Source organism: Ovis canadensis, chromosome 6 (genome assembly GCF_042477335.2).
Source record: "Ovis canadensis isolate MfBH-ARS-UI-01 breed Bighorn chromosome 6, ARS-UI_OviCan_v2, whole genome shotgun sequence".
In the NCBI taxonomy this organism is placed as follows: Eukaryota; Metazoa; Chordata; class Mammalia; order Artiodactyla; family Bovidae; genus Ovis; species Ovis canadensis.
Window position 1 is genome coordinate 84,104,773 of NC_091250.1, and position 23,503 is coordinate 84,128,275.

Genomic DNA, 23,503 nt, shown 5'->3' on the forward strand with positions numbered 1-23,503 from the left:
AGGGGCTTTGGAGTGTGAATTCTCCCCAGCTTGGCCACAGCTAGTTACCTGACTCTGCTTGTGCTAGTTTTCATAGCTCAAGGAGAATTGTGGGGACTTGGACAAAAGGACGTGAGCTTCCCTCACAGCTCCTGAAAGCAGTCTTGTTGGTCTTCCTCCTAGTGCAGTCCATTTTATATAGAGATGAGTTCTAAAGTCCATATCTAAGGTGAAAATCACCAGTATTAAAAATATCACTGGAGGGATTTCCCTGGTGGTCCAGCAGCTGGGACTTAACACTCCCAATACAGGAGGCCCAGGTTCGATCTCTGGTTAGGAAACTAGATCCCACATGCTGCAACTAAGACCTTGAGCAGTCAAATAAATTAATAAAAATATACAAAAAAAAATTGCTGGAAATACTTTCAGAAGGTGCCCCCTCATTGCAGATTGTCTCTAGCACAGCGGTTTTTACCTCCAGTATTAGGACAGGTCACCAACTCTTCTTCAACTGAGCACCAGTTGGCTTATGTTTAGGGACTGTGTTTTATGAAAAATATATCTCCTAAATACTTGGCTCATACAGTGTTCTGAGATGCATGCGGAGACTGAGCGGACCCAGCGACTGTCACAGTCCTGCTGCCCATCTCCCTGTCATTAAGTAGAGGCCTCAGGGGCAGTTACTAGGACAGTTGACTTCTCTCTCCCTCTTCTTTTTGCCAAGCTGTTGCCATGAATTGGTGTGAGTTAAATGTGGATGTCCTGCGGTCCCGTTGTACTCTCCACTTTTGCTGCCACAGACCACCTGAAGGCCCTAATCATTTCCCACCTTGCTCACTACCAGCAGCCTTCATGAAACACCACTCTGAATCCAGGCCACACTTGCCGTTGGGCAGTCTTTCTAAAAAAGGTGATTTAAACACTCCTGTGGCGGCCAGGCTCATGGCAGTGCTTCCCGCATTCCGCTGTGCAGAATTAACTGCTCTCTGGGCGCTGGGAGCGTAACTTGGTCTGGTGAAATTTCATTCAGATCTCGTGCCACAGCCGTTTTGTCGCTTTCACGTGAAACAGCTGTGCACGAGTCACCTTTGAGTAGGAATGCCGGAGCGTGCCGTGTTCATCTGTTGCGTTTGCATACCCTCCACCAGCCCAGTGGAAATACTCGTCCTTAGACTAACCTCTTAAACAGGGTTCAGAGCCACCCTTTTTCTGTCCTGCCCTGCCTTTGAGTCTCTTCTGTTACCATGCTGCTTCTCACATGTGAAGAACTAGAGATATGAATGCCTTGAAATACCAAAGCATGCTGAATTTAAGTCTTGATGCCTTTGTCCCTACAGTCATTTATTCCTTGAGTATTTATTGAGCACCTGATGTGCACCAGGTATTGCTTTTGGTACTAGGGCTATAGCAGTGGACAAGAGCAGGTTCTGGCCTTCGTGAAGCTTATATTCTAATGCTAGAGGAAGATGGCGCCCAAATATGACATAAAGTCTGGTGGCACTAATGCCATAAAGAGAAGTGAAGCATGGTAATGGGATAGTGAAGAACGGGTCCTGTTTGTTGGGTCTGGCAAGGTTCTGTAAGAAGGTGATATTTCAGTGGCAACCTGATGAAGCGTGAGAGCAAGCCATGTTATTATTAGAGGAAAGAGGGCTCAGTGCAGAGAGAACAGTGTGTTCAAAGGCCCTGAGGTAAGAGCTTGGATGGAGTATTCACAGGATAGCAGGAAGCTCTCTGTGACCGAGAAGAGTGAGGGGAAGATAGGTAAGAGATGAGATTGGGTAGAAGAGGCAGAGAACGTGCGGGGCCCTGAGGCCATAACTTCTCTTTAGCCTTGAGTGCCTTTCCCTTCTATCTGTAACTTCTGAGGTTGGAATTAATTTTAATTTGTTCCACATGGTAGCTAGTTGCCCTCTGCTTGCTGAATAATTATCTCTTCCCTGTTGATTTGAAATACCATTTAGTCGTGTTAATTCTGTGTGCTTATACATACACGTAACCATACAGACGTGCATAGACATGTTTATTAACTCTCTCTCAATGATTTGTCTTACTGCTCCTGTACCCTATTTTATAGCACTGTACGTCTGCACCAGGCCTTGGCAAACTACAGCTCATGGTCCGAACCAGGCCTACCACCTAGTGTCTAGACATAAAGTTTTATTGGAGCACAGCCACACTCATTTGCTTGTGTACTGTTTATGGCTGCTTTTGAGCTCCAATGGCAAAGTAGCTGCAGCAGAGATGGTCCACAAAGCCTAAAATATTTAAGATCTAGCACTCTTGCAGAGAGTTTACCAACCTCTGCTTTATATTATGTATGGTCTGATAGGGCCTGTTCTTCTTCATTCTTTGTTTACAACAATTTCTTGGCAAGTCAAGTGTGTTTGTTTTTTTCAGGTGAACTTTGGAATCAATCTGTTAAGCTTGCCCGACTCCCCTCCCTTTCCCTCACCTCTTTTTTGGGATGGGGAAGTGGGAAGCAGGGAGAATAGGAATTTGATTGCGTTTAATTTTGTAGTTCAGTACAGGGTGAAGTGAGCGTCTTACAATACCAGGTCTTTCCATTCCAGGAATATATCTCTGCATCTGTAAACTTTTACTGTTTCTTCACTTGAATGTTGCACATTTAAGTTTATTCCTACATGTACTGTCACTTTTCATTGCTATTATAATTGAGATCACCTCCCAGGTATATTTAACAAGTGATTATTTATGGCATAAAAGAAGGTTTTGAATTTTTATCTATTTCAGTTGTTTCTGACCCTCTTATGGAAGTAAACTCCTGTTGGTGGTGGTGGTGAAGTCGCTCAGTCGTGTCCGACTCTTTGCGACCCCGTGGACTGTAACCTACTAGACTTCTCCATCCATGGGATTCTCCAGGCAAGAATACTGGAGTGGATTGCCATTTCCTTCTCCAGGGGATCTTCCCGACCCAGGGATCGAACCCGGGTCTCCCGCATTGCGGGCAGACACTTTAACCTCTGAGCCACCACTGTTAATTCTTAAAGTTGATTCTTTTGGTTGATGATGGTCATTGTCTGAACTTACCAGTTTTTGTTTTATTACTTACGTCTCTCTATATTGTGGGATTCTGTATACAAAGAGTAGTTTGAAGGAAGTGAATTTTGACCCTCTCAGTGGCATTCACTTTTTTCTGTTATATAGGTCACAAGTGATAATTATTAAAAAAAAACAAAAACAAACCCCAAAACTCCCAGAAAACTTAATGCTACATCAGGATTTTTTGATCATTTTAAAGAATACTCGGAAGATAATTTAGGCAAGCCGTTTATCAAGCATGCTGTATTTTTCTGCAGAGCCATTTGTCACTTTTAATACAGAATGTTAGGTTTGCATGTCACACATGAGAGTCTAACCCAGTGATAGTGGAGAGCCTTTTGATCATGGACTAAAGTTGACTTAACTGAGCATTTAGCCTTTAGAATTGAAATAGGAGCCAGAGGAGATTTTATGTCAGTCAGTGCTTTCCTAAATGCGCTTCTGTGAAGCATGCGATCTTCACCCTTAACATCTATTCCTTAAGGATGTGAAATCTATTTTAGATTTCAAGGTCTGTTACTTGCCCTGAGCAGTGAACAGATGAACCGTGAATTCAATAGTGTTAACCTTTGTGGATTTATCTTTTAATGCCATTTTGGTCTTTTTTCCCCCCCCTGATTTTGTGTCTACTCCTTAGCTTTTTACCTTGATGAAACTAAAGAAAAACTGTTCTCTTCATGCTGCTGGTTCCTTTTCTTTCTCCTTTTTTTTGATGAGGTGATGATGAGGTGGTTATGATAGTAGACACTGGATATGGAAATAGAGACTTGCTGACATATATTATGTGACTTGTGAAATGAACCTTGTTACTTGCATCGTCTGTAAAGTGAAACTTCATGTAAAGAACCTTAAATGCTCTTGTATATTTTTTTCCACTGCTGAGATATTCTTCCACCATCGTTACGAAATCAGTTGGTGGTATATGAATGTAGACATACCATCATAGGCTGTAGAGATGTATCAGGCCGTATGCCTCTGTTACAGAGGCAGCTGCAGCTTTGAGATCTTTGATGTGGGGCTTGATTTGGATCTACAGAAGTAGAAACCATTGTAGGTGGTTGGTGTGGAAAATGGTATATATAATCTAACAGTGATAATATCTTTTATTGGGCACTCACTGTGATCCACACATTACTCTGACTCTCTGCCCCATCCAGGCATTGTAGTCTCATTCACAACTGTAGACATTGAAATTTAGGTTAAATAACTGGTGGATCTGAGATTCAAACTAATTGTTAGACTCCAGAGTCAGGTTGTAAAGCTCAGAGTGTTATTATGGCAGAAACTGTGTGTGTGTGTGTGTGTAAAGACGGATCTAGCAATTTTAATTTGTTTAGATTCTCCTGTGTGAATTTTGGCAGTTGAATCAGCAGGTCTGGAGACCTTATTGCTTTGGTGATCTTTGGCAGACCCTGTGTATCCCCAGTGAAGACAGAATCTAGATCCTTAAGTTTTCTGGTTTGTTTTTTTTTTTGCGAGTCCAGAAGTTTAATTTATATATCAAGATATTACTGTAGTATATCGTTTGTCTTCCAAATTTTAAATTGAGAGAGTACAAAAAGGGAGCTTAGGGCTTGGTCATAGATGCCAGGGGAGGGGGATGGGGTAAGATTAAGTTCCCCAAAGCCTTTGCTACTGCTCCTAGCTTTAGAGCCTCCTACCTAGGTTTATGAAATAGAAGTGTAAGTACATACATACACACACGTGTGTATATATATATATATATATATACTTAAACACCCCAAATATTTTAAAATCTTTTTCTGTGCAGTTGCACTAATGAAGATGGAAAATCAAGATCTGCACATATTTATATCATCATTTACCTTAAATATGGCTCAACCATTCAGATGCTAAATAATTAACACTTGTCTGTATTTGAGGTCCTTCTCTGGTTGTCTCTCAGCCAAGCCCTCTGATTCTTTGGCCCCCACTCTCAATGGCTGTGCGTGTGGTGTCAGGCCGGGGGCTGCTGTTGGTTGGGCCAGCGCGTGCACGTGTACATGTGCACTTATAGCCCGCTGCTCCTGACAGTGGTGTGTGTATGTCAGGGACTCTGCTGCCTGCTAGCCCCTCTGCCCTCCAGGCCAGCCCAGACCTGGATTCCTGGCAGGATTTAGAAGAGAAAAGTGAAGCTTTCTAAATACTGGCAGGCAGATCAGCTTGCTTTCCAGCCTAGAGTCCAGCTCAGCAGAGACAATTTGTGTTGTAGTGTTGGCTCCTTGCATCTGACATGCATCCTAAATAAATATTCCAGGAAAGGGTGATTTTTTTCTCTCTCTCTTTTTTATATCAGAATGACATAACTTGGAAAGTTACAGTATCTTTTCAAGGTTACTTTCAGACTAACATTTACTAATTGTGATGATAGTAAAGAAAAGGAACTAATGTAAATCTTGATGTTTTATGAAACTGCTTCTATTGATGCTTATTCAAATATGAAAATAGCCGTCGACTTTTAACTCACATTCATATAACCCACTATGGAGGCAAGCATACTTTTTATGAGAAGCATTTGAAATTGGAGATTCAAAAGCTGAGCATAGAGTTTTATGTTGTGCGGTATTGTGTGAAAGAGCAGCTTGATTTTGTCTTTTGTGGGTGATTTAGTGTGCAGTCCTGAAGTTGTTAGAGATGGCGAGTGGAGACAGTCTTCGATTCTCCGTGAGTGCGAGTTCTGCCTCTGTGTTACTGGCTCTGTGGCACATTTTACTGTTGCAGTGCCAGGAACTATAGACTCCATCCCAGGGCCCTGGCCTCTCAGGCCACTTTCAGGCCAGCCCTTTGATTTATCTGTATTTGTTAAACAGGAGGGGGAGGGGCTTAGATTCCATTTCTGCTCTATGTTGTGTAAGAGTCAACAAAATACGTATATTGTAAGAAATGTCAAGTGATTGAGATGCTTTCCTGTTTATTTTCTTGCCAAGAGCTTGTATTGTGCTGGTAATTCTGGGAGGAGAAAGAGAAAGTGAATATGGTTCATTTGAGATCCGTCGTCTATTTGTGTTACTTAATTTGCCAGCATCAGTGATATTTTTCTATTAAGCTTAAGTTCATTGCTGATAGGATGTTATAACTACAAGTATAAGTATTTTTGTTTTGTCTTACAATTCACATGAAAATTTCATGAACTGTATTTTAACATTTGGTTGGGAATTTAGTTTTATTGTCAGACTATTTCTAGCAGATAGGTTGGTAGTTGCATGTTGTATCTTATTTAATAAGTATCAAATATAATGGTGATAGTATTCAATTGTATCAAAACATTTATTTCCACTTTTGAGCTTTATTTTTTAATAGTCTTTTTACAGTATGGGAAATAAATGACACTGAATTTTCCCCTTTTTCTTTTAAAGACTTTCAGCTGAACTCTCATCTCTCAACACTGGCAAATATTCATAAGATCTACCACACCCTTAATAAGCTAGTAAGTCAATTTTTTAAAGACAAAACTACCAGCTGTTCAGTTGTTTTAAGTGTATTTGATAAGAATTTAGATTATGGATATTAAGATATCAGCTGTTTATGAAAATACTGAATTTTAAAACTTGCTGTATGGTGTGTGATTTCTTGGTAATAATGAAAATATTTCTTGCAGAATCTAACAGAAGACGTTGGCCAAGACGATCACCAAACAGGTATCTATAAATGCTATCCCTACTTAATTTTCAATAAACTTTCTAATAGTTACAAAGGAGAAATACTATCTGAGACCGCTCCATGTTATTATAATACATCCCATTAGCAAGTTGTTCCTTGGTTGAGGATCTTTCTCAGGGTGTATAGAGGCAGCATGCCACAGCTCCTTCCCAGGAGGAAATCTGTTCTAGAGCTCCGGTTTATAACCGAGTACTTCAGTTCCTTTAACGGGGTTGGGGGTTCTCCCCAGTGGTTTGAAGATAATCATTCCTTTACTAAAGTATTTCAGCTTATACTAAAAAGTAGTGCAGTTTGAAAGGTTTTCCATAAATGCTTGTTGACTTGAGATATAAAATGAGTTGATTGATAGGGAGATAGGAGTATATCTGTGTTTTGTATGGGTCCTGAGGATTTATGGGGTTCCCTGGTAGCTCAGACAGTAAAGAATCTGCCTGCAGTGTGGGGAACCTGGTTTCGATCCCTGGGTGGGGAGGATCTCCTGGAGAAGGGAGTGGCAACCCACTCCCGTATTCTTGCCTGGAAAATCCCATGGATAGAGGAGCCTGACGGGGTACAGTCCATAGGGTTGCGAAAGAGTTGGACACAGCTGAGCAACTAACACTTTCTTTCACTTTGAGGATTTATGACTGGGAAAATTGTAAGTGGATTATTGTAAACAATTCTCTAGCCCTTTGGTTCTCCAACCCTAGCTGGCATTATAATCATGGTGGAAGGAGGGGCTAGTTTCAACGGGTTGCTCGGCTCCACCTCCAGAGCTCTGGGGTAGGGCCCCATAATTTGCATTTCTGACCAGCTCCCATGTGATCCTGATGGAGCTGGTCTGGAGATCACACTTTGAGAACCACTTCTCTATACTGTGATGATCACAGAGTTCAGAAATTTGCACTTGATCTATAGTTATGATAACTTCCAGTGAAAGTTATTAAAATATATTTTAAAGTTTTTGAAAGTTACCACAGTAATATATGAACACATGCTTGTTAGAGAATTGTTAGAGAACTGTTAGCTTGTTAGGGAATAGCGCAAAAACAAATGAAGGAAAAAGCCATAACCCTCCTTTAGTATGCTGTTTTAATACTTATTCTTTCGGGTATTTTTGTACCTGCATATGTTTTTATAGTAGTGTTTTGTTGGTTTGTTTTTTTTTTAGCATTCGTGAGCTTATATTGTATATACTATATAGCATCGTGGGTTTTTTTTTTCATTTAATTTTTTTATTAAAAAAATTACCTTGGAGGTTGTTAGGATTTAGAACTCCCTACCCTTCTCCTCCAGATTGGTTCAGGATCAATTGAAAACTAGGCATAATAAGATGGATATTGAACTAACAGTTGTGTTGGAAAACACAGCTTAGATGAACAGCAGAAATGTAGAAGCTTTTCAGTATTTCACCTTAATTAGACAGCTTTACACACAATCACTGCCATAGGCAGTAGAGCACCGCACACCTGGCCCACCTCTAACCCCCACTTACGGCAGTGCGGGGTAGCAGCTTCTGCTGGCAGGCTGGGCTGAAAGGGAGTCCAGAAGGGGCTGGGCCCCTCTGCACAGGGCCTCCTGCCCCCCATTACCAATTAGATCAGACATTCCTCCTTCCAGGGAAAGGAGTGAGAGAAGGGGAGGTGTGTTTTAGAAGGCCAGGCCACAGAGGGTCCCTTCACCTGATCTTTCTGTTTTAGTAAACATAGGTCAGGACAGTCAAAAACAGTTTCCTTAATAATTTTAAAAGCAGTGTATGCACATGATTTTAAAAGAAGTGTCAAAAAGGTGTAAAAAAGCAAACGTTGCCATCCAGTTTTATGAGCGCCAGCTCCCACCCCCTGCTAATACTACACCCTTGACTCTCCAGAGATAACTCTTAAATTCCTGTATTTGTTTCCCAAATGATGACGAGGATATATTTTCCCCCAAATACAAGTATACATTTATATATGCCTCTTGTTTTTGTCACTCAGTGTATCCTGGAGATCTTTGTATAGCACATTTATGAAGCTTTATTTTTAATGACTGCATGATTTTCTGTCTTGAGAATATATCATAATGTGTTTCTGTTGATGCACACTTAAGTGTGTTTAACTTTTAGCTACTACCAATAATGCTGAAAATAATTTTCAGGGCCAGTTCTGATAGTTAAGAAAAAGCACATTTCTGTTTTCTTATTCTGGAAAAATACACTGGTAGGCACTGGAGATGTTTTAAACTTGATAATTAGTTGTTTTGATTTTTTTAAACTTAATTTTTTGTTGGTAGAGTCTTTCGGCTATCTTTCCCTTGGCTACGGTAATGAAACACCTATAGATGTCCATCAGCAGATGAATGGATAAGAAAGCTGTGGTACATATACACAATGGAGTATTACTCAGCCATTAAAAAGAATATATTTGAATCAGTTCTAATGAGGTGGATGAAACTGGAGCCAATTATACAGAGTGAAGTAAGCCGGAAAGAAAAACACCAATACAGTATGCTGCTGCTGCTAAGTTGTTTCAGTCGTGTCTGACTCTGTGTGACCCCATAGATGGCAGCCCACCAGGCTCCCCTGTCCCTGGGATTCTCCAGGCAAGAACACTGGAGTGGGTTGCCATTTCCTTCTCCAATGCATGAAAGTGAAAAGTGAAAGGGAAGTCACTCAGTCGTGTCTGACTCTTTGCGACCCCATGGACCACAGCCTACCAGGCTCCTCTGTCCATGGGATTTTCCAGGCAAGAGTACTGGAGTGGGGTGCCATTGCCTTCTCCCCAATACAGTATACTAATGCATATATATGGAATTTAGAAAGATGGTAACGATAACCCTGTATGTGAGACAGCAAAAGAGACACAGATGTATAGAACAGTCTTTTGGATTCTGTGAGAGAGGGAGAGGGTGGCATGATTTGGGAGAATGGCATTGAAACATGTATAATATCATATAAGAAATGAATCACCAGTCTAGGTTCGATGCAGGATACAGGATGCTTGGGGCTGGTGCACTGGGATGACCCAGAGGGATGGTATGAGGAGGGAGGAGGCAGGGGGGTTCAGGATGGGGAACACGTGTATACCCGTGGCGGATTCATGTTGATGTATGGCAAAACCAATACAATATTGTAAAGTAAAACAATAAATAAATAAATAAAAATAGGCATAGAAAAAAAAAAAAAGAAACATCTAAGTTTTCCCCTTGTACAGTATTCAGTTAATGTTGAACTTTGGATTTAAGTGAGTGTTGTTATTATAGTAATGTCACATTTAAATATTTAACCTGAATGTGGGAGTTTAATAACTGGGGGCTATAATTCAGGAATACTGAAGTGGAGAGTGTGTTTGGCCTCATACGTCCTCTTTTGTCCTTGGGGACAGTGGGTGTGTCTGATGTTTGGTATATGACTTGCTGGTGCAGTGCCTGGTACCTTACACGTGCCAGTCAGTGTCGATTAGCATTAGTAATTTCTTAGAGTAGTCCATTTCAGTAACATTTCCCCATCTGGTTATAGCATCACTTGTGATTATCATATCTGACAGAGCGTACTTGAAAAATTAAACAACATAAAATCTGTAATGTTTGGAAATCTGAGAAAGTTAATCACTGTAGTGCTTCTTTGAATCTCTTCGTTAAGTGGTAGAGCAATTTCTATACCAACTGTACATGAGAGAGTGAAACCAAGTGTGAGAGGCCAGTATCTTTCTCCTCTCTTTCTTCTAATAGTTTTCTTCGGTTCTTTCAGTCTTCCTGCCACCAAAGAAAGAAAAAGAGGAGAGAGCGTGTACATTAATACTGGAGAAATAGCCCAAAATAGTGGGCGTGAATTTAAAAAACCATAGAGGACCAATAGCAATAATAATAGTGAAGGAGGATGATAGATGTTGGAAGTTGTATTGTTTAGAGAGAAAGGAAAGGGAATTTTTTGGTTTTTAATAGTAGGATAAAAATTGCACATTTGGACACTAATAGTTTTACTCAAGCAAGTAAGTAGTTTATGTGTTCAAGAAAATGAAATAAAATATTGTGATACTGATAAGATGTCTTAAAATACAACCTGTTTATCAACTTTGGAGGAGGAAATGGCAACCCACTCCAGTATTGCCTGAAAAATTCCACGGACAGAGGAGCCTGGTGGGCTACAGTCGGTGGGGTTGCAAAGAGTCGGACACGACTGAGCACGCTTGCATTTATCAACTTAAATGACTGTACCTTTGTGACACTGTTCTGTGAAAAAGCTATATAAAAATGATGGAAGTGGCAGAATGAACATACAAAATGTTATTAAGTGAGTCAAGGCTATATGATGCAACAAACATAATGAAAATCCGATAGTGAGATTTTTGTATTGGAACAAGCATTTATACTAAGTTTGGAAAAGTCAGAAAAAGATCTCTAATTGTATAGAGCTCTTATTTGAGGATGCAACTGGGTGCACAATTTAATATGTCGTAGGAGAATTAATTCCTGAACAGGACCTCTTTTTAACTTGAGGCCCACAAGCAAAATGATTAAATTTTAAAAAGTAGCAGAGTAGCTACTTAGATACCATTTATTAGGAATAACATACTTAGTTAAATTATTATGAAAACAGCCAGCTGCATAGGCATTAAAAGGCTTTGTGGTTTGATCCAGGTGAACTCAATTTGCTGTTTAAAATTGATTTTTCTGGGACCAACTATTAGATATGTTTAAAATGTAATATTTCTAATTGTTTAATGTAAGAAGAAGAGCTGCATTCATTGACTGATTTATTTGAAAATATGGTCAGATTTATTTGAAAATATGGTCAGTTAATAGACTGATTTATTTGTTCTCGTTAAACATTGAACCAAAAAGAAATGAACCTGAACTCACTCATAACCTTTGGTTAAAAAATGGAAACAATTTTGTTTTCTTCCTAAGGATCATACAAACACTTCAGCATCAAAAGTGTTTCTAATGAGGGAGGGTTTCAGGGTCACTGTCCATCTAATGGAGAGGTGTGCAGACTGAACGCCAGAATGTCTGTCGCTGTAATGTGAAGGAGCCTGAATCATGGTTTGGGACTACTAGTTGAGATTATCCATCCCTTCGTCTTCCTACTTCTTTATTATTGTAATAAGAAGGCCTTTCCTTTTTCGTAAGTACCTGCCAAACGTTTCTAATGAGATTTAGGATGGATTCCTAGAATCTTTTTCTTTCCTCTTTTTTCTTTGTTGTTGTTCAGTTGCTCATTCGTGCCCGACTCTTCTTTACTCCATGGACTGCAGCACGCCAGGCTTCCCTGTCCTTCATGATCTGAAGTTTGCTCAAATTCATGTCCACTGAGTCGATGATGCGTGACAGGCAAACATGGGAAACTTGTAACTCTGATCATTTTCCCCCCAGAAGGCTATAATATGATTGGAAGAGAAACCAGAGTATTAACTCTAATCATTTCAAATGAATTTGTGCGTTAGTTAGCTTTTATTTGTTAATTATTTATTGAATAGGAACTTTTAGGAGCTCAACTTACTGGCCAGTTTTCTTATGTGTCGAATTGGGGTGGTAATAATACCTCTCAGATTTGTGATGATAACTTTGAAAGTGCTTTGTAGTTATTAATTGAAAACTTCAGCCTTAATATTTTGCCTCTTGACCTATAATAGCAGATTATTTGTACCTAAGTGGATACTTGTAGCAGGTTAAAATAGCTAAAGCTTCTTTAAAACAGATAAACATTCCATAAGATTCTTGTTTATATTATTTGCTTGCTAAATTTTCAGTGTAAAAATAAGTGTAATTCAGGTAGATTAAGTGATTCAAGTTCTGAGGCAATAAAGTCTAAATTTAATGATACAGATAAATACAAATTTGTGAAACATTCATTTGGGTTTAAGTGTCTTGATTTTAAGAAGCAAACATTCTCAAATATTTGTGTTATTAAAAAAAAAAAAATCCTACCTGCCAGGATACTTGAGTCAAGTGCTTGTCTTAACTGATAAATGGGGGGAAAAAGTCTGAAATGGTGGTGTATTACCTGCTACCCCGTGGACTGTAGCCCACCAGGCTCCTCTGTCCATGGGATTCTCCAGGCAAGAATACTGGAGTGGGTTGCCATTTCCTTCTCCTGGGGAATCTTCCCAACCCAGGGATCGAACCCGGGTCTCCCTCATTGCGGGCAGACGCTTTAACCTCTGAGCTACCAGGGAAGCCCATTACCTATTCCTGGGTGTTTCAAATCTCTGGAAATGTACTGACGTCTTAGCAGAAGTTGATTTACAAATTTTTTAGGAACACATTTATTTAACAAATATTTCTTGAGAGTCTACTATAGGATATATATATATATATATATATATACACCTTATTACCGTATAATGATACTGTATTAGTTGCTGTGTCTGCACAGGTGAACCAGACAGAACCTTGCAAACCAAGGAGTACTTTTGTGCATGGACTTAAAAATCTTGAGTTCTTGCTGTTGCTTGGGTAGGATCCCCGAAGCCATAGTGGGGGGTTGGGGCTACCACACCTTGAGTTGTATGCACTCTATAAGTTTTTGTTGACTTGGTTCATGTCACTAAATTATTTTAGGTCAACTTGTTTTCCTCAGCATTGAACACTTGCTTTTGAGTTAGCCTGAAACTTAAGTCATTGAGTTCCAGGATTCTGCCTGTAGAGCTGTGCTCTGTGACTTCTCTGGAATGTGAGTTGGACACGTTCTTCCTGTGAGGTGGAGGTGAGAGGGTCGAGGAGCCAGTGGGTGCCTGAACTGTAGCAGGCGTTGGGACTGAACAGACACTGTTTCATTGTGAAGGACGGCCCCTGATAGTCACTTACTTAAGCCGATGATTAGAGCAGAGACATTTGAACAGGGGCCACATGAATAAATAAAAGAACAAAATGCAAAATTTGAGATGCTTTGGGGCTAAAATATGAATACGTTTTATGCCAGGAAAAGTGATTTGTGAAACTTTAACAGAAAGCGTTCATTAGTAAGAAAAAAGAAAGTTGAAAAAGTTAGTTAACGGATGATGGCAGTGTTTGCAGGAAGAGGCAACGGTAGAGGAGCTGGTGGTGATCAGATCTTACTGGTGAATATTGGTGGAAACATTGTTTTAAATGATGGTCATCTTCCCACGGGCTGGAGAGAGGGGTGCATTTCCTCTGTGCTCTGCAAACACTGGTGGGAGGGAGAGGTCAGTGCCGGACTAGAAGCTCAGAACCTGACTGTGACCAGAGCCGGGAGACAGTGTCTCTCCTTCACACATGCACATCCGAACGGAGAAGCAAGCGTCAAGGTTGCTCCTTTCCGAGAAGCGTGGCAGGCTTTCCGGCAAGTTGGGTCACACTTTTTTATTCTGCGAGCCCCACCCTGAGGCATTACTGGACAAGAATAAATCTTGTCTGTTGGCGATCTGCAAAAGCTTGGGTCTCTGCCCCTCTCAGACCTCTTTGTGCGTCAGTGTAAACAGGACTGGGTTTCGCAGGGAGGATGGACGGGTGTGTATGGTGGCAGCACTTGCTCCGGCTCTTCTGCTTCCTGTTCTTGCTGTTGTTGTGAGTGAGATGTGAGGGTGTCTGGTGTCTCTGAAGATCCTTCTACCCCAACCCTGGTTGAGCTCTGGGAAGGGTGGCCGAGGGTCATCTTTCCAGCCTAGTGGGCTCTACCTGTGCACTGAGGAGCCAGCCTGGTCCAATAGCCAGTGCTGGACCCGCGCCTCACTGGAGCCATTGTCCTGGTTTGTTTCAGGAGAGGTGCTTTTGGCTGGCCTCTTCTGAAAGTACATCGCCTGGAGGTGGAAGCCTGAGTGTGTCCAGGATTTAGGTTCCAGTCCCTGCCCTTGTTCTTTTCATGTTGGAACCGTTAGCATCGCCTGGAGGTGGAAGCCTGAGTGTGTCCAGGATTTAGGTTCCAGTCCCTGCCCTTGTTCTTTTCATGTTGGAACCGTTAGCTACTGATATCTCTCTCCCTGCCTTCTGAACAGCCTTCTGCAAAGAGCTGTCCATGCTTTGCAGCTTGCTGGGTTTGTTCCCCAGCCTTAGCCCCTCCGCCTCTGCCCCCGCCCCTTGCTGCTGCCTCCCCCGCCGCCACCCACTGCCTAGCGCACTCCTCCTCCTCAAGCCTCCGGGAGGACGGTGCACTCACCCAGGTTTTCTCCCCACCCAGGTCCTCATCTTCTTTTCCAAGTCCCCAACATCCAGACTCCCCCAGGCTCTAAGGACTTCCCTGGTAGCTCAGCTGGTGAAGACTCTGCCTGCAATGCAGGTGACCCCAGTTCGATTCCTGGGTCGGGAAGATCTCCTGGAAAAGGGATAGACTACCCACTCCAGTATCCTTGGGCTTCCTTGGTGTCTCACATGGTAAAGAATTTGCCTGTAATGCAGGAGACCTGGGTTTGATCCCTGGGTTGGGAAGATCCCTTGGAGAAGCGAACAGGTACCCACTCCAGTGTCCTGGCCTGGAGAATTCCATGGATAGAGGAGCTTGGCGAGCTACAGTCCACGGGGTTGCAAAGAGTCGGACACAACTGAGGTACTTTTGTTTTTCCCAGGCTCTGGCCTCAGTCCCCTGCTTCTCAGCCTCTGCTGCTGTGGCCGTGTGGGAGTGACAGTGAGTGGTGGCAGGGAGCCAGGGCCTGCCTGGGTTCCATCCTTGATGCCACCTGCTGCTTTCCAACCACTGCTTCATCTCTCTGCCTGAGTTTCCTTATTTGTAGGAACAGGGGTTTTAAGGATGCCCTCCATTGTAGGGTGGTTGTAAGGATCAGGTAAATGTGGAGCTCTGGCCTGAGCACACACCTCTCTTGTGAAACTCAGCTCCCAACATCTGTCTACACGTGACGCTTGGCACCTGAGCCCTTGATGAGTGGATCTTTTCCCCTCAGAAGACTCCTGAGAAAGAGTTAACCTCAGAACACTGCTGAGAAGGTCTCATTTTCAGATGGTGAACCAGAGACCCAGGATAGGTCATTGGCTGCCCAAGCCACATGACAGGTGAGGAGCTGGAGCTCATGCCCAGAGTGCAGAGCACTCAGCCCCTAGTGCCTGCTCTCTGAGGGCCAGGCCTCTCACCAAGGCCCTAGCGGATGAGCAGGATGCCGTCCAGAGCTCACCACTTAGCATTTCCAAGACCTTGGGAACGTCTCTTGAGTGCCTGATCCTTAGCTTTTCCCATCTGTCAGTAGAGATCATTGTCTTTGCCCTGCGTGTCATGCAGGGTTATTGTGGGAACCAATGACATAATATCTCTGCTAGTACTTGTGCCAAGATAGGCTTGTAATTGTCTTTTAATTTACAGTGATTTAAAACAGTCTGAAGTGAGACTGTCGGGGTTTGAATTCCAGTTTTGCCACTTATCTGACCTCTTTCTGCCTCCATTTTCTTATCTACGTAGGCATTATTATTCTGTTTTCATAAACTTGTCATGAAGTGAGTTCAGACATATAAGTGTTAAGAGCAGGGCCTGGTACATGGTAAAGTCTCAACAGGTGTTCTGTGATGGTGTTACATTTTTAATATCTTTTACCAAATTGAAGTTATGTCTCAGAAAACCCTGACCATAAGACCAGAATCTTCTTCAAGTGGCAAAACAAGCTAAAAAGTTCTATGGAAGTTTTGCTGAAGATCATGTCAGGCTTCTGCCCAAGATCCAAATTGTATGTGTAACATTTTCTCAAAGAGGAACTAAAAACCATATTTTCACCTTATAGCATTTTCAGGTAACATATAAACCCTTTGTAGCATAAACCGTGAGAGCTCTTCATTCAGTGGTGGTGTTCTTCAGCAGAGTTTTGACATGGCAGTCCTTACTTTTGTGCTCTTCACTGTGTCTTGTAGGAAGTCTGCGGTCTTGCAGTTCTTCAGACTGCTTTAGTAAAGTGATGCCGCCGAGGAAAAAGAGGAGACCTGCTTCTGGAGATGATCTCTCTGCCAAGAAAAGTAGACACGATAGGTACGTAGCAGAGACAGTGGATCCACGTTGATGGCATACGTGCCAAAGAGGCACACTGATGCGTGAGCCCAGTGTGGGCCTTCCAGGTACACGAACACCGACTGGAATGTCGTTTTGGTTCTGCCAGGCAAACACAGTGTAATTTTTGTGATACTTAATGTGTGGGTTCATGAAATAAAAACGAGTTAGGTAATCTGGGTTCTTAGAAATTTCAAGTTTTATCTTAGGCCATTGATCCACCAAAACTGGTATAGAGTTTCTTTCCTTTTAAGGGCTTGCTGTCTGTGCCCGTTGAGGACCTCAGGATAGGTGTGTATCTGTTCTTTAAGAGGGTTTCCCTACCTGCAACAGGAGCAGGATTCCCGTAGCTGGTTTTGCAAGGACCTGGGCCACATGGCTGAAGGGAGCTGCCTGTCCTCAGTGCTCTGAGCCTGCCTGGAATATTAGCTGAGCTGATGTTCCTTCCCTGAAGAGTGAGGATTTGTTAGGAACCATGAAAAATAAGACTGTTGAAACCACTTCTCTTTCAGACAAGTGACCTGCTAATTTTGGTAACTCCCAAGGTCTGTTAGGTTTGCTTATTTTAGACATTTTTGCTGTTTCAGCCAGATTTTAATGGCCACTTTTGTTCTCTCTCTCTTTTTAAACAATGAACAAACAACATAGTTTCAATCTTTTCTGCCTTTTCCTATCTTCCTCCATTCTGGCTGTGTAGGTCATTTCACTTCACTGATGTGGCCTGAATTGCCATATTGATGATAATCAGAGGGATCAGATGAGATCTTTCTGCTTCTTTCTCGTTGTGATGTTTCATATACTGCAACTCTTAGAGGGTTAGAGAGATGGACTCTGAGAACATGAAAATCGTGTCACTGTTCCTATCTCACATGAGTGGAAAGTATTATCTGAAAAAACTGTAGCCGTGATTTAGAAGATAATCAATAATCACCAGCACCGTTTAGACCAGTGATTCAGCTTTATGAAGCCAAGCTCCTTGACCATTTGGTGGTAGAGATATGATTATCAAGCAATTGTTAAATTCTAGTTATCTCATAGCATGCCTATATGTAGCACTTACTATTTTTTCACTGTCTAAATTCTTTTAGCGTGATAAAGCCAGTTTCAAGTCTGTACAAGGTTGAATTTTCTTCACTAATTCAACCAGAACAGTATATCTCAACAGTCTGAATGTAGAAACAGATAATGAGAACTGGACAGTCTAATATAAAGCCATATTTTTAAAGCATTTGCAAAAATGTAAAATAATGCCCCTCTTCTCACTTACTATTTTTAAAACTAGAATTATGTTTCATTAAAATACAGTGTTTTAATGCACACAAAGGGAGAGGGAGAGGATGGGATGATTTGGGAGAATGACATTCTAACATGTATACTATCATGTAAGAATTGAATCGCCAGTCTATGTCTGACGCAGGATGCAGCATGCTTGGGGCTGGTGCATGGGGATGACCCAGAGAGATGTTATGGGGAGGGAGGTGGGAGGGGGGTTCATGTTTGGGAATGCATGTAAGAATTAAAGATATTAAAATTTTAAAAATAAAAAACTAAAAAAAAAAAAACTAAAAAAAAACAAAACAAAAACTGGTTAGTTGAGTTGCAGAAAGGTGTGAGGTACTCTCATTGATAGCATTTCATTGGTCACCCAGGGCATGGGGAACTAATTTTATAGCTGGATGATTTAGTTGAGTTTCATTCTTGGTCTTTTTTGGAAAAACTTTATTTACATACCACAATGTGTACAGTTTTAAGTGTACAGCTCAGTAATTTTTACTAAGTTAGAGTTTTACAACCATCACTACAAACCAGTTTTATAAGATTTCTCTCACCCCAGTTAGATCCTTGATACCCATGTAAACAGTCTGTCTGTCCTTATTCCCAGCCCCAGGGAACCACAAATTCACTTTCTACGTCTTCATATTTGCCTTTTCTGAACATTTCACATAAATGAACCTTTATGTGAAATGCCTTTTTTTTTTAACTTAGCATCGGTTTTTTTGAGATTCTTCCATGTAGTAGCATGTATTATTTATTTTTTTCTGAGTGTTATTCCAGTGTCCTGTTTTAGGTAGAATATTGTCAAGTAACTCAGACATTACAGTCTTATGTAGATCTCCAGTTAATTGACCAGTTATAGACTTTGAGCTGAGATAGAAATGTCCAAACCCAGGACTAGAGCAAGTCTGTTTGAACCCCTGCCCGGTACCCACCTTTGTTTCCAGGTGGTATGGCTGCTTTTTATAGAGGAAATACAAAACTAGTGGTTTGTGGTTTCAGTATCTTAATACTCTATAACATATTTTGGGGGTTTTTGGGTACAAAAACCCAGAATCGCTAATTAGCAGTATATACAGATATCCCTGGTGAAAGTCTTGATCATGAATAAATGCTCACTTCAAAAGAATTATGTGTGATATTATATGTTATGTAAATAAAAGCTGTATTCATAAATGTTCATATATAAATAAGGGATAAAGCTTATAACTTTTCTATTGAAATCACTATTTGTAATGATACTGCTTCTTTTCCCCTCCCCAAGTAGGGAATGTCTGGCTCCTCAGCCCCATGTCGTCATGAGATAAGGGATTCCTGACGAGGGTCACAGCAGTGCAGGAGGAGGCCCTGTGCTTGCTGACTCAGTTGTCCAGCTTACGCACTGGTTCCACATGGGACACGCCAGGAGAAGGGCAGGAGCCAGGATTTCTCTGTATTTCTTTTTCCTGAGGTTCTTTTCCCCTGGAGGCTTGTTCATAATTTGATGTTTCTTTTCATTTGCTTAACAAGTTCCTTGGAGGTCTCTCCTATTGCCAGGTTCTTCATTAGACCGTGGTCTGTGCCCAGCCTGACTCAGAGGACATGGGCATTAGGAGAACTTAATTCAGGAACACAATTGAATTCTAGGGTCTTCAGTTGAAGAAAACACCAGCGACATTTCCTGCTGCATCTCACTATTGTTCTGTAGTTGGTTCTGGCTGGAGAGGTAGAAAGGTGTATATCAGATACTTGTTCTGTTCAGTTTTTACTAGCTATTTGTTCATCAGATAAAAACCTGTATTAAGAGCTTACCATTTAATTCTATACTAGGTATGACTGTGTTTAAAACTATAGTTATTAAAGGTGACGCTTCCAGATGCAAGAAGTGGAACATTCTAAACGTATGTGAAATACCTGTTAACTAGGTATCTGATTGGGTAAAAGAATAAAAACTATTTGTTACTTAAAAAACTCAGTATCTTTAAATAACTTCTGAAACTCCTTTCTCAATTTCTAGCATGTATAGAAAATATGATTCAACTAGAATAAAGACTGAAGAAGAAGCCTTTTCAAGTAAGAGGTGCTTAGAATGGTTCTATGAATATGCAGGTAGGTAATCATATCACCTAAGGCTGAGCCTCATAAAAATACAGAGTACTTTAGAGGAAACTAAAGAATTAAAAAATGAGTACTTTTCGAATTTGGTGTGTGTGTGTCTGTGTGTATGTGTGTCTTCCTGTTTTCAAGAGGGATCGCAGTTGAAACAAATCACCAAAGGTTCTATTTATAGCCAGCAGCTAAGCCAAAGAATTCAGAACACTAGAAGGGAACTGAAAAGATGAAATGTACTTGGGAGAAATACTCGGGATTGCTAGGAAACCTGTTGAAAATGCTGGTAATGGGTGGCTGCTTGGTTCACGCGTCCAAGTTAAAATAGGCTTTGTTGCTTTGAACCTTTATGTAGCGCAGTGGAATTTCTTATATTGTGTCTCTATTTTGAAAGATTATTTGGCAGACAGTGTTGGTTTTGTTGTTTAAAATATCTTAAAACCAATCCCATTTTTGCAGTTTATTATAACTGGTTGAATAATATTGAAATAAAAGGTTTGTTTGTTTTTGTGGCTGTGTATGGTGTAAAAAAAGGGGGGGAAAAAACCTTTCAGACAAGTTTGAACTGAAGGCTATTTTACCCTTCCTCTTCCCCACCAGATTTCTATCATAACGTATCCACTTGACAGTTTCAATGACCTTCAAACCGATTTACTTAATACCAGTCTCTACTCCCAATCAGGGTCTATGGGTTGCCTGTTGTCTAATTTGAAGAAGAAAAAAAAATGTCCAGATCACACATGTCATTCCCTAACAATCCATTACACCCTTAACCCCAACCTGCGGGAGAAAAGACAGCTAACTCACAGTGGTCCCTTTGCCTGGCGTGTTTTTCTCCACTTTTCCATTTGACAAGCAAATGGTACATCTCTTAGCTTCATTAGCTTAATAACCTTCTTTGTACTCTTACAGGAAGGACATTCTGGTAAATCATAACTGGTTTCGATGCCCTTTTCTTGGGTATCAGAATGAGAATTCTTCCGGAGGCCAGTGTTTTGCTCCTACCCCACCCTTTTCTGATAAAAGTCTTGCCCTCTTTGGCCACAAAGATTGTTCCTGGGGCTGGCGGGTAACCCAGATCAGGACCATCAGATAAAATGTCCTGGGGTTTTCAGATTGAAACTGGAAGAAGAGCCTCTTTCTCTTCCGGTGGTAGACTTGAAAGGATGTGATCCTGATTTCCTGTAGTCTTTTGGATTTTTGTGAGCTGCCCCAGTGTCTTTCTAGTGAATTCTCTTTCGTCACTTGAACTAATATGAGCTGGTTTTTATTTGCAGGGATGGACACATAGTGTAAACACTTACATAGTATTAGAATTTATCTGTTTTTCATGTTTACATCTTGAAAGCATGACTCTCTTGAGGACACTTTGTTCCTAGTGAAAGCAGTCGGCAGGTTTCCAGGTGTTCAGTACTTGGGTCTGAGTGATGAGCATTTTCTCGTGTTTCTGTCACTTAGATTATGAAAATCTCTTGCTTTCTTATATTGGTTCACATTTATTGTTATGACATGTATTATAAGAAGGAAAATTTAAACAAAAAAAGTACACTTAATCCTACTACCATCGCACAGCCGTTTTGATACTGTTGTGTCCTCCTTTATAAGCAAATATAAATTTTTCCATAGTAAAAGCCACACTTCTGTTTTCCTTTAAAAGGAAACACAGTACAATTTTTCCTTCTTGATTGCTCTTCTCTGGTTCAAAAAGGTGACATTTGGGATGAAGATTAAGCCGCATTCTTTAGGTTCCTTGAGACCCCTGCCAGGTGGTTCGTTGTGGGGTTCATTACTGCAAGAAGTTTCTGTGGTATGCCTCTCCCTATTTTGATACCCCCCCCCTTTTCTTTTGTATCTCATCAGGAAAAATGGCTTGAAATTGGGAGTAACTAAAAGCCCCACCTGGCACCTTCTTTCATTTCTTAATATCCCAGCCACATGAATAAAAACTGTAGATCAGTATTATTCAGGAAAAGCACGTGGTGAGGGTACCCGGGAGGCTTGACAGGCTGTGCTCCGGGCCAGTCTGGGAGCAGAGGGTGAGGCTGCGGGCCCGGTGCCCGAAGGAGGGCCCTACCCTGTGGGGTTATTGTGTTCCCTGGGAGATAGCCCCCTGCTGTGGAGGCTGAACACCTGAGCAGAGTGGAGTGGAGCGTGGTAGGGGGCCTTGGCAGTGCAGTCCCACGACACAGATGGAACTGCATTCTTCCCAGAGCTCTCAGTTCCACTCTTGCCCTGACCTCTGCCCTCCGCCCTCCCGTAGCCTGAGCCTAGCCCTCCTTTGCACCTCTTAGGATACAACCTCTTGCCTTTTAAAATTCCTGCCAACTCAGTTTCTGATTCTCAGAGATTTGATAAATGAAACTTCCTTGACTGGGGCTCTTGTCCTGTTCTTTGTGGTTATAGGTTTACTGACTTTGGTGCTGTGGTACTCTAGTCCTCTGACTTTAGACAGTGTTGCTGAGGGCAAGATTGGGGGAGTGTCTTGTTTAGACCTCTGTCTGAAGCTGGAATCTCATTAAATAACCAGCTATACATAAATAATTTATCTGATGGCTTTCACCTTCTGAAATATATCTAAGAATAAGAGGTGAGAGCAGGTACTCAAGTGCCAACATTTAAGTCACACTGAAGCTCACACGTGAGTTCTAAAAGTTCTGCAAGTCCTGATTGTAGGCTCTTCATCTCTACTTTGAATTAGATCCTATAGCAGAGCTATGTTTTGGTTTAGCAAAGTGAGGCTAGGGATCAGGAGCAGTGGGCTGTCGGTGAAGGAGACAGAGTGGCCCCTTTCCCCCCAGTGATGCAGCGTGGTGCGATTACGGAAACTGTACCATGATGGTCTTGGGCCCTCATGGAAAAGTTAAATATATTTAATTAGGAGCCCCTGCTTAAAATAGCAGTGAAAGTGGGAGGACTATTGTTTTCTAGATTATTGTCAGTATATCTACCTTCTAAATGGACCTCTAGTATCATATCACCAGGGCATTCCATAGCTTTTAAACCATCTCCCTCAAACCTACTTTTAATCTACTTTGTGTTAGCGAGTGGCCTATTTGTTAGATTGTTGTTTAGTTGCTAAGTCATGTCTGATTCTTTTGTGATCCCACGAACAGTACCCCGCCAGGCTTCTCTGTCCATGGGATTTCCCAGGCAAGAATGCTGGAATGTGTTGCCATTTCCTTCTCCAGGGGATCTTCCCAACCCAGGGACTGAACCTGCATCTCCTGCATTGCAGCAGGATTCTTTACCGCTGAGCCACCTGGGAAGCCCTTTTGTTAGATTAAGATTGCTCAATTCTACCGATAAATGATAAGTCTAGTGTCAGTACACCCATAAGCCCAATGAACAATGTGATTACAAATAGATCTAAATGTGTGCATGGGGATGATAATGAGAAAAAAGGAAAAGTTATTGGAGATAACAGGATTATGGGTAGCCTTTAAGTAATATTGACTGATAAGCTCTGTCTTAATTTTTTTAGGATAAAATATTAAAGTAATATGAATCGTGCCATTGCAAACCATGCTGTTAAAACCTTGC

At 41.4% G+C, this 23,503-nt stretch overlaps 1 protein-coding gene across 10 annotated transcripts in view; it reads left to right on the top strand.

The window, feature by feature from the left end:
* The window catches only part of DCUN1D4 (defective in cullin neddylation 1 domain containing 4), a 75,756-nt gene that overhangs the window by 17,508 nt on the left and 34,745 nt on the right, over positions 1–23,503 (top strand). For 7 of the 10 annotated variants that reach the window (XM_069594082.1, XM_069594084.1, XM_069594085.1 and 4 more), the window contains exons 2-5: positions 6,399–6,469; positions 6,641–6,680; positions 16,468–16,582; positions 19,872–19,963. In XM_069594082.1, coding sequence (XP_069450183.1) covers positions 6,399–6,469; positions 6,641–6,680; positions 16,468–16,582; positions 19,872–19,963 — 318 coding nt within the window. The remainder of the gene's footprint in view (positions 1–6,398; positions 6,470–6,640; positions 6,681–16,467; positions 16,583–19,871; positions 19,964–23,503) is intronic. The other 3 variants (XM_069594086.1, XM_069594087.1, XM_069594088.1) reach the window with 1 other exon arrangement.